The following is a 19055-nucleotide window of genomic DNA, read 5'->3' on the forward strand; positions in this document are numbered from 1 at the left end:
AAAACCGGAATGCAATTTTTAGTTCATCAAATGTCAGATTTGCTCTATCTTGACGTTTTATGCGCGTTTCGGGTCACTTCCGGTGTCGGATCGCAACAGAAAGTACATATTTAGATTCGTCTCGACGAGACCTTTCGATCCATATATACATTGTGGGGTCTAAAACTTAAAGTAAATTTTAACTTCCGGTCATCTCAAAACCGGAAGTGAATTTTTGTACCAAAAGTATATCTTGACAATCTCATACGTAATACTAATATTATTCCGAAAAAATATTTTAATTATCTAATATGGTTTTTGAGTAAAGTGGTGGACAAGAAAAGGGCTTAGCGTTTTAGTATATAAGATTTCACAGGGTTGTGGACATCAAGGTTGTAATGATCTCAAAAACTTAAGTAAAACAATTAAGACATGAGAAAAGTACTCTTCAGTTGGTCTGTGTCGTTTTAACTGACAAGAACCAAGTGTTAAAGACCGAGCAGGGAGACATGTGGCTCCTCAAGTATTAAATTTTATCCAATGTCATCTACCTAGAGTCACCATATAATATAATTTAATTTTGGAAAGATGTAAACCTATATATGGATGTCATAGCCACAAATTCATTGTTAGCTTCAACTACATAAGGCACTGAAGATGATCTGATTAGATCAAAAATGTCATGCTACTGTATCAATTTTTAAGAACACTTGTAAAAGTTTTAACTATATGTTTTTATATACCTAAATAAAATGATGAAGTGTTTTAACTTCTGTATGTTTTTTTAAAGTACGCTTCATTTAGAAAATGCATGTACATTTAAACTATTTGGTAGTGTCAACATTGTTTCAGTGATGGACTCTGTTCATAAAATTTCAGTTTAGAAACACAATGAACAGGTCACCAAGAATAGGCACATATTAAATACAATTATTGAATGTTAAAGTATTGCGGGGGTTATGAACTAGCATTGAGAGGACACAATGAAGCACAGGAATTACCAAATCTTTGCCCAAAAATTTTCAAGGGGTACCCTTGGATTTTTTTCAAAATTTAATAATCGGATATATAGGCATCAATTTAGGCCGGAGAGTTAAACCGTTGCACTTTTCTAACATAAAATTGGCCGCTCGTTCTTTTCCTATGCTTAGAATTTTCCTACATCTAACGGTTTGTGAGCAAAAAATGCCAGTTTAATGCCTATATAGTCCATCTAATTTACAAACCGTTGCACGTCATCGGCGTCATAGCCCGTGACGTCACATGATAACAACACGAAATATTTAGGCGGTAGGTGTGTTCTTTTTTAGAATCACTTTGCCGAGTACATTGGCATTACAGCGACTAGACATATTTTATTATATACACGTAGAATTAATATTTAAAGATTTCTATCAATGTTAACTTAAAGAAATAGACAACAATATGTTTCATTTAATTTGTATAAATGCATTATAAAGCGTTTTTATAAAGAACATTTGTTCGGAACACACTGTAACTGTAATCGAACGAAGGTAAAATTTTGGCATAAATTGGTAACACTTATTTGACAGTTGCGGTGTTGACACTTTTTGTACTTTATTATTTTAAATTTTAAAGTGAATACCTCTTGTTTTATATTTTTACCTATTTAATAAAATCTGTCCTTTTTAGAACAAAATTAGTGTGTTTTATTTCAAAAATGTCACGTAAGAATTTAAATAGTCGTTGTAAAGAGTATAATAATAATTATGTGACCTATTTAATTTAAAATGGATTCAGGATTTTTTTATACTTTGGCAACTATGTCAACTTCGATCTCTGACGTAGATAATGACGTGCAACGGTTTGTAAATTAGATGGAATGTATGTCCTGACAATTTCGTGAAAATAAAAACTTACTATTTTGTTTCAAATTTAATTTATTTCGATTAAGCCTGATACGCAGATGATTGTGATTATGAGAAAATGCACCATTTGGTCGAAAAACGAAAAAAACTATAAATTTGTCAATTCGATTTTTCCTTTGTTCTGCCAAACTGTGGGTAGGGGATAGGAAAAAAAACACACGTTTGGAATAAGCTGGACAAAGTGCATCTACCAACTTCAAAAATATTTTTTTAAATTGAACTTGCCCAAAAATGTTTAAGGGAGTACCCTTGGATTTTTTTTTAAATTCAATAATCGGGTATATTGGCGTCAATTAAGACCCGAAAGTCAAACCATTGCACTTTTCTTACATAAAGTTGCCTGCTAAAAAATGCATCGTTTGACCGGAAATTGGAATTTGTTATCCTTGCTTAGTAATCTTAATAGTGTATTAGAAGAACATTTAAATACGACATCTTTTATTAAATATACCTACCATATAATACAAAATGAACTTTTGGATTGTATGTATAAGGTTTATTATGAAGAATTTACCATTGGCAAAAGTCTCGACAAAAGTCTGGTCTTCATCAGTACGGTGCATCCAAGTTAATAAAGGAGCAAATTAACTTCTACAGGAACCATGTGACCAATTTTGGTAGTACTATCAGAATTGGTCATTGGAATTCAGCCTATTAACTTTGTAACACGGCCCCATAGAAAGCTACAGCTACCTAAGCAAAGGATCACTTAGGAACAGTGTTATATAATACGTATCTATGGTTGTCTTTCATCTGCATCTATTTTCTTTTCTACTGAGTTGCGAGTTGTACCAACTGGCACCGAATTATGACTGTTTTTTAAAAACAACACTTTTTTAAAAATCAAAAACACACAAAATAAACTTTTATTCACACAAGCAAAGATTTTAGTTACAATTCAAAATATAATATTCAGACTGTTAAATTTTTTCACATGCGAAAAATCATGTCATTTTTCCGCTGTATTACTATCATTCTATGACAATTTTACAATTATTTCCCATGCTTCAACCCTTCCTACTCACATTTCAACCTCAATCCATTAGAAATACAGACAGTTGTAAGATAGCAAACAAGAAAGACTTTATTTTGCCTGTTGCCTATCGTTAAGAACAGTTGCTCTCTCTCTCGCCTGCTGAGTTCGCTAGCAGCGGACGTACTCTCTTCTTTTGCTTGTTACCTATCGCTTGGAACAGACTCACTCTCTTTCCTGTTGACTATCGTTAGTACCAGAGGTGTTCTCTCTACTATTGACTGCCGCTAACAACAGAACTTCTCTCTCTCTTTCCCGCTTATAGTTACGAGAAAAATACCAAAAATATTGTTTTAAATCGTATACAGATACAAATGTGCTCTATCTCGTTATCTCAGTGTTAGCAAGACACATGTTCAGAAACCGGTACCTGGACAGTTTCCACAATGAAGAACAACCGCGAGCGAAAGCCTGTAAATACCGCGAGTGTGTATGCAGCAGAAGAATTGGTAAGACTTTATATAAACTTAATTTGCTCTAATCTGTATAACCATTTACTACTTATCCTAATTTATTTTAAACCAGCCCTATATAATACAGTCCTCATACACTGATTATATATTTATAATTTCAAATATTTACACCCTTTTTGTACACAGACTTCAAATACAAATATATCAGATTAATATCAGACTAAAAACAGGTAGTTTTATTCAATCTTTTATTTATAATAAATATGCTAAAATGCTGAATTTGCTGTTCTAGAAAGTCGCAATTAATATTGCGAGGTTCCAGAAAGTTCGGTGCTGTTGGGCGGTAACTTCTTATTGAATTCGTGTGATCGTATATACTGAATTTCAGGGTTACTGTACTATAACTATAACTATACTATACTACTATAACTATTTCTCGCTTCCTAATTTCCAGTATTTCTTGTCGAAGCAATCTTCAGTTTTTAAATTTTTGGCGGTCATCTGCTTTGCTTCTTTGACATCTTCTCTCTATGACCGTCTTGGTCTACCTCGTTTTCTTCTAGTGGGCGGAGTCGATTTTTCTATCTTTTTTGGTCATCTATTTTCAGGCATTCTTTGCAAGAATTAATCAAAGATAAATTAACTTTAGTGTTGTAGCTTTAACAAAGTAACAAAGGCAATTTTTTTATCATTTTGCGATATATGAAAGGTAATAGGCCTGTTGTATGGTTTTTGTCCTTTGAAGGCGTGCAAGATCGAACAGTTTCCGGCCTCAGTGAGGTTCTAAAAAAATGAATAGAACTTTTCAATATTGAAAAGAAACTCATAGCTCAAGCATACGATGGCGTCGCAGTAATGAATGACAATAAGGGGGGTGTTTAGAGCCCGATGCAAAATTATTTCCCTTATGCGAAGTATTTACACTGTTACGCTCATCAACTAAATTTAAACATAAAATGTGCTTGTACCTAGAACATAAAATCAGTTTATTTATTTTTCGCCAATATTACTGGGTTTATTATTTTTTTTCCACTTCACCTAAACGCTAATAATCGCATTCCCACTATTTCTACAATGAGATGGAACTTTCAGTCGCGTGCCGTAAATACTATCTATGAAAATAAATATGAATTATTGGAATGCTTTGATAAGATCGAGGAGGAAAATGATTGGGATTATATTACAACGAGAGAAGTCTATGGATTAAAAAATTTTCTTCTTAATCCACAATTTCTGTTTATTCTTAACCTTCATTAGACGGGTTGTCGCCAAAGTAACCAATCACGACACAGATTGTCACTTTGGCCGGCCAATCACAAAGCTCGTTAATAACTGCTTTATCATTGACCTCCCGGCGGAAGATTGCTGCGAATTCTCAAACACTAAGTGTATAAAAGAGCAGCACCTCTTCCGATCGGGATCTACTCGTCATACTACTAGCCCCGCTAGACCTTGTTGGCTTGGTCCCACGCCACTACCACACTACTTTGAGTTTTATTATTAATCCAGTAACCGATTATCGTCGAAGACGTCGAACAAAAGAAAAATTCATCCACTTTGAAGAAACAATCGAAGCACAAGAACCGGCGTGTCGACTGAGAACGTTCCCTGCCAGGAAGACACTGCTCTTTTTGAAATAGAAAAAGACGGTGGTCTTAGAACTATTTTAAATTGTGTCGAAACTATAAACTACAGATAGATGGAAGACTGCCGAATAAAAATTAAGATCTATAAAGTAACAGCAAGAAATTGTGATCTGGGGTCAAAATAGACCCCGGTCAGTCCGATGAACCTTTTTGTAATATATCGCAACGATACATTTAAAAATATGTGTTCAGTTAGTGTCTTTACGTCCAGTATTTCTTTGAAGATTCATTCTTCGAAGTACACAACCTATTACAAATTTCATTAACCACTCCAGTTTTAACAGCGGAAGCAGATTGAAGTTTTAATTATTTAAAGAGAATTAAAACTTTTCTACGGAATACTAAGACAGACTAAATTCACTGTCTGTCTGTTCGATTTATAAAAAAGTACTCAGTGAAATTCCCAACTTTAACAATAGAGGCATCGACATACTTGCTAGCCAGAAAACCAGACGTGCCCAACTTTTGTACAAGTAAAGCTGCTATCGCGTAAGTTTAGTACAGTACCTGTATAATTTTTTGAGCCATGTTTCCGAATTTTTATTTTTTGTATTATAATTTCACGAGTCGCCACTGCCAATATCGTTTTACGAGATATATGCCCCTGATGATTGCCAAAGAGTGTATAGAAGGCCAGGAGAATGCCTTCTCCACACGTTAAATATTATTTGGTTTTAAATTAATCAATATTTTGGAACTTGGTTTTTATTTTATGGTTTGTTACTACACATATTTATATATAATAAAAGAAATATTACGTTAAAGTTTTTTTAATACCTACTTCCTCATTTTACTTAAAATTAAACTTAGTATCCGGTTAAATTTGCGGGGCAGTGTAGGTATTTACGATTACTTAATGTAAGTAAACTTAACGGTAAGCAACGATGTATACAGTTTTGTGTATTTAACTTTGCCTACGTTCAGGAGGACATATATTTTTATTGTTTCTGAAATAAAAATTGCTGCAGTACGATAAGAAAAGTGACGAGGTGTTTCTTTAATGAATGTTTATCAAATATTCTGTTAACAGATAATGTTAGAAATAGTTTAAAAACTCTGATGCTAATTTTTTTTTCAAATCACTCTTAAAAAGTGCATCGTATCTTTTAGAAAATAATCTGAAGCCAATTCCAATCACTATAAATATCACACAATAGAGGCAGTAAACTTATCATAATCTTAAAAGGTATTAAAATGTCATGAATTTTCCCCAAAATGGTTTTAAGAAGTAGTATATAACTTGCAAGATATATTTGTTTCAAAACATATTTAAAATATATCAATCTAATGCGAAAATAATAGTACCTAGCGCGTTATTTAAGTACAATTTGTGCTCTAAATATTTCACGAACTAAATAAATAAATGGCTGCTGCAAAGGCGCGTATAGTATTTTTATGAAAAATAGTAAACTTAATTCACTGTATCATAAATAAAGATTCATTTGTTTTATGATTTTCAACATGTTTTCCGGGATTCTTTTTTGTCTCAGTTTCTGTAACATATTTTTAAGTTTGCTTCTATCAAATTCTGGCGTGTTATATGCTATGTCGTATTAAGAAGAGTTATTCCACTGTAGTTGTCCAGATAGGTTCTTTGACCTTTCTTAAAAATCTGAATTGTAATACTGGCATATCGTATACAGTCTGTTGATGTCATCCTTCTCTCTAAATTTTTGTTAAACAATATTGTGAAAATTTTTATTTGAAATCCTTTATAAAAATGTATAAAAGAACCATTTTTGGTTACATCACAGAACGTTTTCGGAACGACTATTCCATTATCTGTGCTTTTTCCTAAAATAAGATTTACCACTTTATTATGATATCAAACGTGAAGGTTAAATGTTGACTTTATACAAAAACACTACTAGACATTGCAGTAAAAATAAACGCCTTAAGTCCAGAAACGTACAGAAAATTAGTAAGCTATATGAGAGAATAGAAAATGCTATTCCACAGCTTCCGACTTCAACAGGATAGAGCATATAAAATTGTAGTAAGAGGACTCCATCACATAATTAATATAGATGATATAAAAATCAAACTTGTAAAAAAGCTCACCGTGTTAGAATCATCTTCTTCTTCTCATTGCGCCGTCTCCTTTCGAAGGTTGGCGATCCAAATGGCAAGAATCATAATCAATGTTAAACATGGACTAACAAACGAACCTCTTCCACTATTCTTTATCGATCTTCAACCCAAAACAAATATTAAAAAAGCATACGAAATAGAATTTCTATTAAACTCAAAAACTAACGTAGAGCTCTAAGACAAAAGAACAGTATATTCCAGTGTACCAAATGCCAGGCCTATGGGTACTCCAAATCATATTGCTTAAAAGCATATAATTGCATAAAATGCGATGGTCCATATGATACAAAAACATGTACTTACCCTAAAAATACTCCTGTAACTTGCGCTTTATCTAATACTAGCCATCCAGCCAATTACAGAGGTTACACTGTATATATAGACAGAGTAAAACACAGAAACAGAAATAATGTAAATAAAACACATGAAAAATACCTAGACTACAATACAGCGTACCACATGTAAAGGTAGGTAATAGCAAAAAACACAGTGCAGCAACCACATGTAAAGGTAGTTATTCCCAAGTCGCTTCAGGAAATCTCCAAAGACCAAATAAAAACAGTATTAATGAAGATATAATTACGCTAATGTCAGACTTCCTAAATGAACGTAAAATGTTATTTAATCAGTTGCTTAATCAGAACAGCATAATCCTCAACCTGCTCAACAGTCATAGGCAAAATAACAAATTAATGGCTAAGCAAATAAGAATAGCCGCCTGGAATACCAATGGACTAACAAATCTTGTCCAAAAAATTACGTTTTTTTTAAAGTAAAAAAAAAATAATATATTATTAGTTTCAGAGGTCATTCAACTGATAGAACAGTTGTCAAAATTCCATTTTACACAACATATTTTACCCACAATTCCAACGGAACAGTCCATGCAGTATCAGAAATCATAAATAGAAACTTTACAAGTTATTCTACACCTAAAATTTAGAGCACTTTAATCACAATAGAAACATTCTCATGGCCATTGATTGTTGCAGCTATTTATTCACCTCCTAGACATGATATCCTAGTTGAAGAACACGACAGCTTCTTCCAAACCCTTGCCTTACACTTCCTTGTAGCAGGAATACCAAAAGTACTCTTACCTACATCGATCATTACAGAAAAACAATTTATTTTTCTTATCCACAGGAGAACCAACATACTTGTCAGCAAATACCAACAAAATTCCTGATCTTCTAGATTTGGCAATATTTAAAGGTTTACCTAATACGTGTTCAAAAATAGAGCTAGTTTTGACCTAAGCTCGGATCATAGCGCCATAGTAATAACATAAAGCACAACAAGTATAATATATAATCAAGTATCACAAGTATCAAGTATAATTATAATCAGCTTATTTCAACAGTTAGTTTGGTATTTCGTTAGTTCCTGGTGATCGTCTATTCTTAATATCATAACAAGAGCTTTTTATGTGTTTCATTTCAATAATGACACGAAGCTTTGTTCATTGGATTATGAAAATGATATTCTCTTCCAATATGGTCTTGATAAAGACGTTCATTTCTAACATTATTTGAAAGAGTGTGTGTTCCCATTTTGATCTTGAAATGAGATTAAGGTTTGGTAATCAAATACAAGTTGTATAATCAACAACATCAGTAGCTGCAGTGTCTTTAGAAATTGGCTACGGCCGAACATAATTTATATGGAACTCCTATTATGAGAGTCCGTGATCGTCAAACCTATTTAAGAGGAAGTAAGAGAGTCTTTGAAAAAACCTTAAATATTGGCAAACAATAAGTAATTGACAGAGGAAATCCTAGACTAGATGAAAGTTCGACGGAAACATAAAAATATAAATATTAACAAATACCGCTAAATCAACAAACTAATAAAAAGAAAAAATAAGGTAGCCGAAGAATCTTGGCTTGGGAATTTATGTTTAGAAATAAAAGACAAAAAAAAACACAAGAGTTTCTTTCAACTTTCACATAAAACTTACCTAAATATACCTCTGGAATTAGGAAAGTGAAAAATGCTCACGTACTTTAAAACGCAGACGGAAAAATTTGTGACCTCGAACAAGAATGCAAAGAATGGGAACTATACTCATGTAACCCTTTTGACGATGTTTCTCTAGATATACACATACTATCTGTGACAACCAGGTTCCAGTATAATAAAATCAGAAGTCAGAAAAGTGACACAGCAAGCCAAAAATAATAAAGCACCTGGACCAGATCAAATCCCTGCTAAGTTACTTAAACTTTTGGACGAGGAAAACATTAGCTACTTAACCACTTTTTGTAACAAAATTTAGAACGAAGATGATTTTAGTTTCAGTTTTATGTACCAAAAACATGTCGATACGTATTTGCAAAAGGATCTAAAATGTTATGTGTGGTATTATCCTATTGTATGGTTGTGAGACATTAAAAACTACAATGTTTAAAAAATTAGAAGCATTTGAATTGTTGTGCTATTGACTGATTTTAAAAATATAGATTTCGCACACTTCCAATGAAGATGTTTTTAAAATAATGAATTCGGAACGCTTGCTCAGAAACAACATAAATAGAGGAAAAACAGAATACTTCGGTCATATAATTAAAGGACCTAAATGCCATCTAGTTTATTTTTTAATACAAGGAAAAATATAGGGAAAGAGATGGATTGGTCGAAAGAAACTTTGATGATTGAGTATATTCGAAAATGATGTGGTACCATTGTCTAATATTCCAGTCAATAGAAAACGGTTTCAGGAAATTGTAAACATGATGATGACCAACGTCTGAATACGAACACGGCACCTAAATAAGAAGAAGGTTGACAATGACCACTGACCAATGACTTGAAAAATCATCCGTATTTATACACTAACCATTGTTTTTGGTCCTTACCTCGACCCATACTGTGTTTTGGTTTCGCGTTGTTTATACTTTACTTTCAGTTTCGCATATTTATATGAATGTGGTTAACAGACTCTCGAAAAGACTCTGATGTGTCGGGATAAACTCTGAAACAAAAGGACAGAAGTGAAGTTCATCTGGTGTTTGTGCCTGTTGCAGTACACTACTGGACAAACTGGGTGAGATTTTTCCATATTAGAACTTCGCTTATGTACAGAGTGAACCAGAAGTAACAAAGTGTGCGAAAAATTTGATTGCAAAATAAACTCTCAGTGTTATTTAAGATTTTTATCGCATTTTAATAAACTATAAACTTTCTCGCCGTGAAGTCTGCTTACATATGTCAAACTAATATCTTTAACAACCCATGGTCCTAATTATTGGGTACTGTACCCGCTGGCGACAAAAATTTAATAAGCTTTCCTTCAAAAATTAGTTAAGATTACTGGATGAAAGTTCCTTCATATAAAAGACCATTTGCATCTGTTTAATATTGTCATACCTGAATGTCTTCCATACACATATGATCATAATCCACCTTGCATTCAAAACATACCATCATATAACTTTGAACTTACGTCATTTGATAAAAACTCCACTAATACTGATCTAATTATTTTCCATTTTAGCAAAATCATTAGTCGTTATAAAAATCATACCCAGATATACACTGATGGTTCAAAATCATCCGAAGGTGTGGGAGCGTCTGTAGTAACTCCAGAGAAGGTCCTTAAATTTAAACTATCTAATGTTAGTACTATCTATACAGCTGAACTGTATGCTCTCTATCGCGCCAAAGAACTAATCAATCTGACAACAAACTCCAAATATATTATCTTAACAGACTCACTTAGTGCCATACAAAGCATCCGACAACTGTATCCAAAAAACACGCTTTTAAAAAAAATTAAAACAGTCCTTCTTCAGGCTTATATCAATCATAATGAGATAAATTTCATCTGGATCCCATCCCATATAGGAATAAAAGGCAACGAAACTGCTGACCATAGTGCGAAAGACGCGATAGTGAGTGACGTTTCCGAGATCGTAAACACATCAGTATCAACGGATATAAAAGCTTATATAAAAAATCAATCTTAAGTGCGTGGAAAAATAAATGGAATGTGTCGAATTCAAAATTAAAACAAGTGAAACCCAGCATAGAGGCATGGAATGTGCTACCTAAGTCAAGAAGCCAAGAAATAATAGTAACGCGCCTCAGACTCGGACATACTAGGTTAACGCATGATTACTTAATTAAAAAGTGCGAACCGCCGCGATGTGAAACGTGTAATACGACACTAACAATAATGCACCTACTTTGTGAATGTCCCCTCTACAATCAACAACGAAGCAATAACAAGATACCAGGAACACTTATAGAAGCTCTAGGTGCAGACTGTAACTTTAACAATACTCTAAATTTCTTGAAAGACATTAATAAGTACCACAATATTTAATAAACCAAATTGTATTGAAGGAATTGTACCTATTGTAATCCACTAATTTTTCGCTTATGGCCATTTGGTCGATGCGATTTTCTAAATAAAAAAAAAAGTTCCTTCATTGTTTTTGGATCCTATTCGCAAGACCTTTTTACGGGTCTTGTTTCATTTCCGTAATTCCACCAAGCTCTGTTTGTCCATTATATTATAGACATATTCTTCTCTGTCAATGTGGCCTTAATAAAGGCGTTTATTTCTTACATTACTTGAATGGGTGTGTGTTTCTTTTTTCAGAAATTTGATAATCAAACGTAAGTGTTGGAGTTGATGGCAGAGTTGAACTCTATGTTTAAAATCTCCGACACTGATTCGACTGTATCACTGAAGATTTATCACAAGATGTTAAAAAATAACCATAACCCATTGATATTTTATTTAATTTGACAATAACTTTCCTTTGTTGTTTGTTTTCAATTTTTACACAATGGTAATAAATCTATCTGATGACGTAAAAGCATTAAAAGCCTATAAAAACACTATAAAAATATTCATAAACATTTATATAGTCAAAAAGTTGTGAATGATATTTCACCATTGCTGCAAATTTATGAAAATCAATCTATAAAAACGAATATCGTTAAAATGAATTATTATTAATAAACAAATCTTGATAAGACCTATGTATTTTAGACAATAATACTTTTTAACACCTTCTTTTACAACTTATTATTTATAACACTTGATAAACAATTTTGTGCCAACAGATTAAACTTACCAGCAGTATCAGTTCTTTGTAATAAATTAAATAAGGTAAACAGTGATTGGTTTTTAATCGGCTTACAAATAATTTTTTAATAAAGTGATTAAAAACATAAAATACTAGGTAATTATATTTACTATTAATAAGTTATAATTATTGGAAAATATCATTTTAAAAATTTTCACATTAATATTTTATTTCACGGAAAATAAACATTTACACTAGTACACTGGTTAAGTATATTGTTTACAAATTTAAATATTTTTTCGCTTTTTTTTTGGTCATAAGGTTTAACTAATTTAATTGATACTATTTTCAATCTTTAGTATATTTGTTATAAGCTCATGTTTAAATTAAGCAGCTTTGAAAAGAGGCAAAATATGGCAATGCCGTAATTGCTACAATACGACAGGATTAACCAGTCCATAATATCGTGGAATTACATTTTCTTAATCCCAGTTTTTACAGTTAATCTGCTGACACTCGGTTGTCAAAGCCTCGTTTGTTATATTACAGGTACTACCAGGTAACAAGTTACAACTCGTGTAGCCGAGGTTGACATTTGCGTAGGAGAAGCTATTTGAAATGCATCCTACCCCATTAACTCCTCTCATATCAAATTATTTGTCTTTCTCCATTGATTCATAATACATAATATACAGTATACATATAATTGTTTCTGCTAGTTGATAGTGATCAGAATAAATCTCACTGCCGCGGTATACCCAAATATCTTCTAATTGAAATAAAACTACTTCTTATTAACCAACTTATTATTAACAACAGAGTATTAAGTACTGTATTAGCTAAAATTACACTGCCACTAAAAATGATAACATAACTAAATAAATAAAATTTGCAAAAATAATTATCAAGTATCGGTCAGATTAGACTTTCTAATTATAATCTATATATCGAATAATCCAAATAGACGTTGATAATGTGTTTTTGACCCCAAAAAATTTGCACACCATATTAAAATTAACTGTAACATTGTTTATACTCACTACATTTCAGAAGTTTATCAACTGGATTTATCAATTGATAACATACAGCATAATCGACCGACGAATTTGACTTTCAAGGTATTTCGTTTGTAATTATGAATGATATCAAATTTGTCGCTTACGAAATAATAAGAAACTGTTTGGGTGTTAGTTTTGTTTAAATGTGATATAAAAGGTAGGCTTTAACAAAATATTTATTAATCTAGCAAAGCGAACGATGTGCGTTTCAATGTAGTACATACTTTCAATGGTGGTTTTTCTTTTACCTTTATTTAAAAATGTGTGAGGAAAACATAACCATATTAATGTGAGGTCCACATTCTGAAATTGGCTATTAATTATGTACTTAGAAAGGAACTATAACGTTAAAGGGCCTTTATTATTTCATGTGGTCAATCGACCGCCAAATATAAAATAACCGCTGACTGCTACCATTTAAAGGGGTGCGTTTTTGAGAAAGGGATGAATTGTTCCTAAGCATTAGGGTGCATTTGGGAGAATCATATTCACTTTTTGTACATATACATCTACAGAAAAGTCATCTTTTAAAGTCAAAAATAATTTTTTCTAACAAAAATATATGCAAAAAATGAAGCAAAAAAACACGAACACACATGATTTTTCTTTTTTGTCCCCTAACTTTTTTCTCTGCCGGTATAAGTATAGACATTGATTAACAGAAAAACAACTTTTATCCGTTCTTTACAAAATATCATGTAAAAGTATTTAGGATTCACAGTATCCCAGATACAATTTCTCAAAGCTTGCCACTTACATCATTTTTGAGCCATTTTTCATATTTTTCTTCACAAATTGTTTTATAACTGTTTTTATGCAGTTTTAAGTGTATGCGAAGTAGCAAACAAAATAATTACCTTTAAAACGATATATTGTAGAAAGCTCTAGCACTAATTTTAAGCAAGATATGGTTCTTTATAGTTTTCTACTTTTAACGAGTTTTCCAATTTACGGCAAAATGCAAACATTGCGTACAAGAGCTGCACTCTTCATCTATAAAAAAAAATTTAATTTTTGTCGATAGAATACTCTGATCAACAACTATCGAATTTGTACTGTCGAGTTGACACAAATTTTATTTCAAAAATTGATTTCGCGCGCGTAACTAACATTCAAAATCACCGGTCGCTTTAAGCATTGTTTCTGAGAGAACGGTTCATATACAAATCGTTGCAAGCGTCACAATTTACCAAACCATACCTTGGTTACCGTTAGTCCTAGAATATTTCAGTAATGCATATACCAAACTGTACAAGAAAAAAAAATATTAAGTTTAAAAAACGGCCATAAAGCTTTGCAAAAATCGTTAAAACTAGTAAATTTTGAAGTATATATGTACAACATTAAGTATGAGATGGCTGTATAAATCTGTGGCTGTATAGATCACTGTAAAAATTAAACAACAATGGTGATAAAATACACCCTTTGCATACCACATGACGAATCTGAATATCCTCATTCAGATCATTTTTAACTTTCACTTTCGCTGTTTGATTTTCATAGAGATTATATATAATTCTAACGTCTCTACTGTCTATGTTTTAATTAAACAAAATTTTTTTGAGCCGATTATGCTGCAATCTGTGAAATGCCCTCTCAAAATCAATGAAACAGGTATATAGTTCTTGATTCATATCTGGTCATCTCTGTGAAAGAACACTCACTACAAACACTGCATTCCGTGTTCCCAAACCTTTCCTATATCCCATTTGTGTACTATTTATGCCTTCATCTAATTTCTTATGTATTCTATTCTTAAAAAAAGGAAATATATCTACCCGACATTGTTAAGCATAGTCTCCACAATAAAATCAAATCCACACCTCATCCATTTGGACCTCATCCAAAGGCTTAAAAAAATAAGCAAATCCATCATGTGCTTATAGATTCTAGACACCTCTCCAACCTAATGGATATTCTCACCTACAGAAGCAATAACATTGATTTAGACCACAAAGATTTAAATTAAAATCTCAAATGCTATGAAGAAGAGTAGCACCAAAACAACCCGCAACAATATTAAACTCCTTAAAAATCCACAAACATTAGAAATATTTCAAAACAATATCGAAACTAAAAACAACATTAATTAGGATCTAACATCTAGCGAACAGTGAAAAACGTACAAGAAAATTTTTAAAAATGCAGCAAATAAATATTCTAAGACTTGAAAGACCACCACGCAATGATTGGTTTGATGCAGAGTGCGAGGAAACTTCCTGAAGAACAAATGATGCATATAAACTTATCCAAAAATGGACAACTCGAGAGAAGCAACAAAATTATAGTATATAAGTATTTACACAAAAAAAAACGAGCTTTTTGAAAACGGAATTTTGGAAGAACTTGACACGTTAAAAAGGCAAAACCAAACCAGAAAATTCTATAAATTTTTTAGTAATGCAAGAAAAGAATTTAAACTAATGCTAAGAATGTGTAAAAATAAGAAGATATCTACTCAACACAAAATGGGGCGTATTAGATTAGTGGGTCTTCTTCTTCCTATGCCGTCCCCATTAACGGAGGTTGGCGACCACATTTTTAAAAGCTTCTCTGTCTTTTGCAACGTGGAATAATTCGTCTACAGTCATGTTTGTCCAGTCTCGAATATTTCGCAGCCATGACTTCCTCTTTCTACCTATTCCCTTTTTGCCATCGACTCTACCCTGCATGATGACCTGCAGAAGACTATATTTATTATTTCTTAGTATGTCTCAAAGGTATGCAGTCTTGGGTACTTTTATCGTTCTCAACGATTTTTTGTCTCGACCCATCCTTCTCAGCACTTCCTCATTGGTGACCCTGGCAGTCCATGGAATTTTCAACATTCTCCGGTATATCCAAAGTTCAAAGGCTTCAATCTTTTTAACTATTTGCGCTTTTAGTGTCCATGTTTCTACCCCATACAATAGTTGCGACCAGACGTAACATTCAACAAACCTCAGTCTCAGCGCAGTATTCAGATTTTTGTCACAGAACAATTGTTTGAATTTTAAGAACGCTGCCCTTGCCATTTCTATTCGTACCCGGATCTCTTGGTCTGGATCTAATTCTGTGTTGATGTAAGCTCCCAGATATTTATATTTTGTCACTCTCTCTATTTGCTGTCCACCAAGAGTTAGTTGTTCATTATTTATTGGACTCCTTGATACTATCATAAATTTGGTCTTATCTGTGTTGATGTCAAGTCCCATTTGAATGCACTCACTATTTATTGATTGGTGATTTACAGATTGGTGGGTAGAACATTATGAAGACCTACTTTTCACTGAAGTTGAAGATAAGAATCTCGACCTTCAGAAGCAATAAATCTCCTTTAATTCGAGAAGTACGGGATGCTATAAAAAATAACTAAAAAATAACAAAATTCCAGGAAGTGAAGACATACCTGCAGAATATATACCTGCACGGTCTGTCGATACTTCTACCATGTGGCGTTATTCTCATTTCTGCTATTTTCAGCTGTTTGAAATCGTCATGTTAAATTTATTTTGCTCATTTCTTGGTAGTAGGATTTTTAGGATACACAAATGATTTAGGGTAACAACTTGTCTAACTTTGAAGAGTCAGTCAAAGTACCAGACTCTATTAGAAGCTTGTGAGAAATCCAAAAAAAGCTGCTAAACCACGCTTCACTTCTTTATTAACTTTATTAATAAAATTAGATGCGGTGAATTTACTTTTGTGATGGCATGCTGCTGATTAAATCAAAACTGATAGTTGAGTATTGTTTGGAATTCTGAGAAAATTGGTTAAAATTTACCCTGTAGCAATTTTGTAAAAACTTGATATTATTTGGCAGCAAACTGAGAAGTCTATAGGATTTAATGTTTTCCATTTGGTGCCTTAGAAATTAAAGATCATTTGTGCAACTTATAACCATAGACAATAATTGCTAACGTCTAGAATTGCATGTGTAATAAAGAGTTTTAATTATAGCGTGTAAAGTTTTGTTTAAGTTGTTGTTAATTGTATTTTATTATAACATACGAATTTTAAAATAATCTTATTTTGCTGATACACAGTTTTGGACAGTATCTTAATATTCAACAATGTTGGTTACGATAATTTTCTAATGTATGCTGTTCTACATAACAAAATGACTAATATTATGGTAGTACCAAATTTTCACTATCACACAAATATATTTTTAATATTTTTTTAATAGCTTCATTCACGCAAGTCGTTTCATTACAGCAATTAACGTGACTTTAAACTGTACTTTTTTGATATAAACGATCATAAATGTTTTTAGTTGCTGGTACCAACATGACGTTCCGTACTGAAAATGTGGCAGTTACAAGAATCGCAAAATTTTTGCCCCAAATTATTGCTGGATTTGCAGGTAAGTCAAGGTTACTTTCGTGTTATAAGTTAGTGTAGTTAATCGATTTTTATTCACTCTCTTAATATATTGTTTTTTATTCGTTCGGTATTATTTCATTTTCTTTTATAGTCTTTCATTCTGCTATCATTTGGGACCTTATATACTATAATTTGCTCTACATTTCTCTGTTTCTGTCATAAAATTCCTGGGTTTGTCGGTCTGTTATAAATAAAAAAACTTAATTATTGCTTAAACTTTTCAGCTGTTTGCTTTATGTCTGATGTCTTTATTACCATTGGGTTTAAATTTTGAAAAATATTTTCCGGATGTTTTTAACGATTTATATCCAACATTAATATCATCTTTTGCCAACATTTTTTACATTTATTCAGAGAATCCATTAATGTATGGCAAGGATACATAGTGTTTGTTCGATTGAGTTGTTTTTTAAATACACCATGGCAAATATTTTAAATATGGCCCTAAATCACTCGTAAATTAAAGTACCGTCCACATGTATTTAAGGTCAAATACCACTTATTCATTCCATCCGTTTTAAATAATGCAAACATAAAATATAATTGTGTAATATAATCTCTAATTAATAAAGGGCTTATTGAAAATGGTAAATAGCCGCAACGTAAAGCAAAAAATAACTGTTTCTATTTATAACATGAATTAAAAAAGTTTCGTTCGATTTCGGGTTCTCATTCTGCATACTTCCCTTACTCGTGACGTACCAGTATTTTGATTTCCAGAACTACGATAACCGTCAAACAGCACTGAGGTCTCAATCAGGCTACTCCTCAGTGTCGAGTCACTCTGGAGTAGGATGTAGTAAAGAAGTGTTGGTGCTGGTATTTAAAATGTAATATCTGCTTCCTCCATCACCAGTGAGTTACGTATTAAGCAGTTATTCAGTCACATGAAACTATAATTTATTATTCTGTTACAGAGCAATTCGAGAAACAATAAAAAACCGTTTATTCTTTTAGTAAATTGATTTCTACGTTAATATTTCTACACTAAAATTTTATAATTTTAGGAACGTTACTCGCAATTTCGGATGGTATGACGTTCGCCTGGACTTCACCCATGACAATCTACCTCACCAGCAAAGAGAGCCACATAAGAACAACAAAAGAAGTTGTGGAATGGCTGGAAACGGCATTTTTGTGTGGGTGCTTTTGTGGTATCCCCATAACGCTGTATACAGTAGACAAATTCGGAAGGAAAAAATCGTTGGTACTCGTGTCTGTCATGATGTTGGTTGGCTGGATTCTGATCGGTTTGGCCAATAGGATGATTTATATATTTGCTGCAAGGTAAATCGCTATACGTACACATTGATACACTAGAATAATTAACATATTTTTCATACATTTAATTACAACAACTTTAAGGGACTAATACCTTTGCATTTTTGCTCTTCCACTGATAATTTTTACCAACTTTCGTACTTTAAGTGGCGGCACCACACTTTGCTATGTGTTATTTGTTATGCTCCGTATTCAACCAAATAAGACGAAGTGTAAAGGGTACATTTTATCAATTATTAGCTTTATTCACACGCATAAGCA

The 19055-nt window shown here is 32.4% G+C and overlaps 1 protein-coding gene across 3 annotated transcripts in view; it reads left to right on the forward strand.

Annotated features, from left to right (window-relative positions):
• LOC140434034 (facilitated trehalose transporter Tret1-like) overlaps positions 1-19055 on the forward strand; it is a 33626-nt gene that overhangs the window by 9417 nt on the left and 5154 nt on the right. The window contains exons 1-3 of one of the 3 annotated variants that reach the window (XM_072522016.1): positions 12102-12246; positions 17404-17493; positions 18521-18800. In XM_072522016.1, the coding sequence (XP_072378117.1) occupies positions 17418-17493; positions 18521-18800 (356 nt within the window). In that variant the 5' untranslated portion in view covers positions 12102-12246; positions 17404-17417. Of the gene's footprint in view, positions 1-12101; positions 12247-13177; positions 13306-17403; positions 17494-18520; positions 18801-19055 lie in introns of those variants that run through there. The other 2 variants (XM_072522015.1, XM_072522017.1) reach the window with 2 other exon arrangements.

This window comes from Diabrotica undecimpunctata, chromosome 2 (assembly GCF_040954645.1).
Source record: "Diabrotica undecimpunctata isolate CICGRU chromosome 2, icDiaUnde3, whole genome shotgun sequence".
Classification (NCBI taxonomy): domain Eukaryota; kingdom Metazoa; phylum Arthropoda; class Insecta; order Coleoptera; family Chrysomelidae; genus Diabrotica; species Diabrotica undecimpunctata.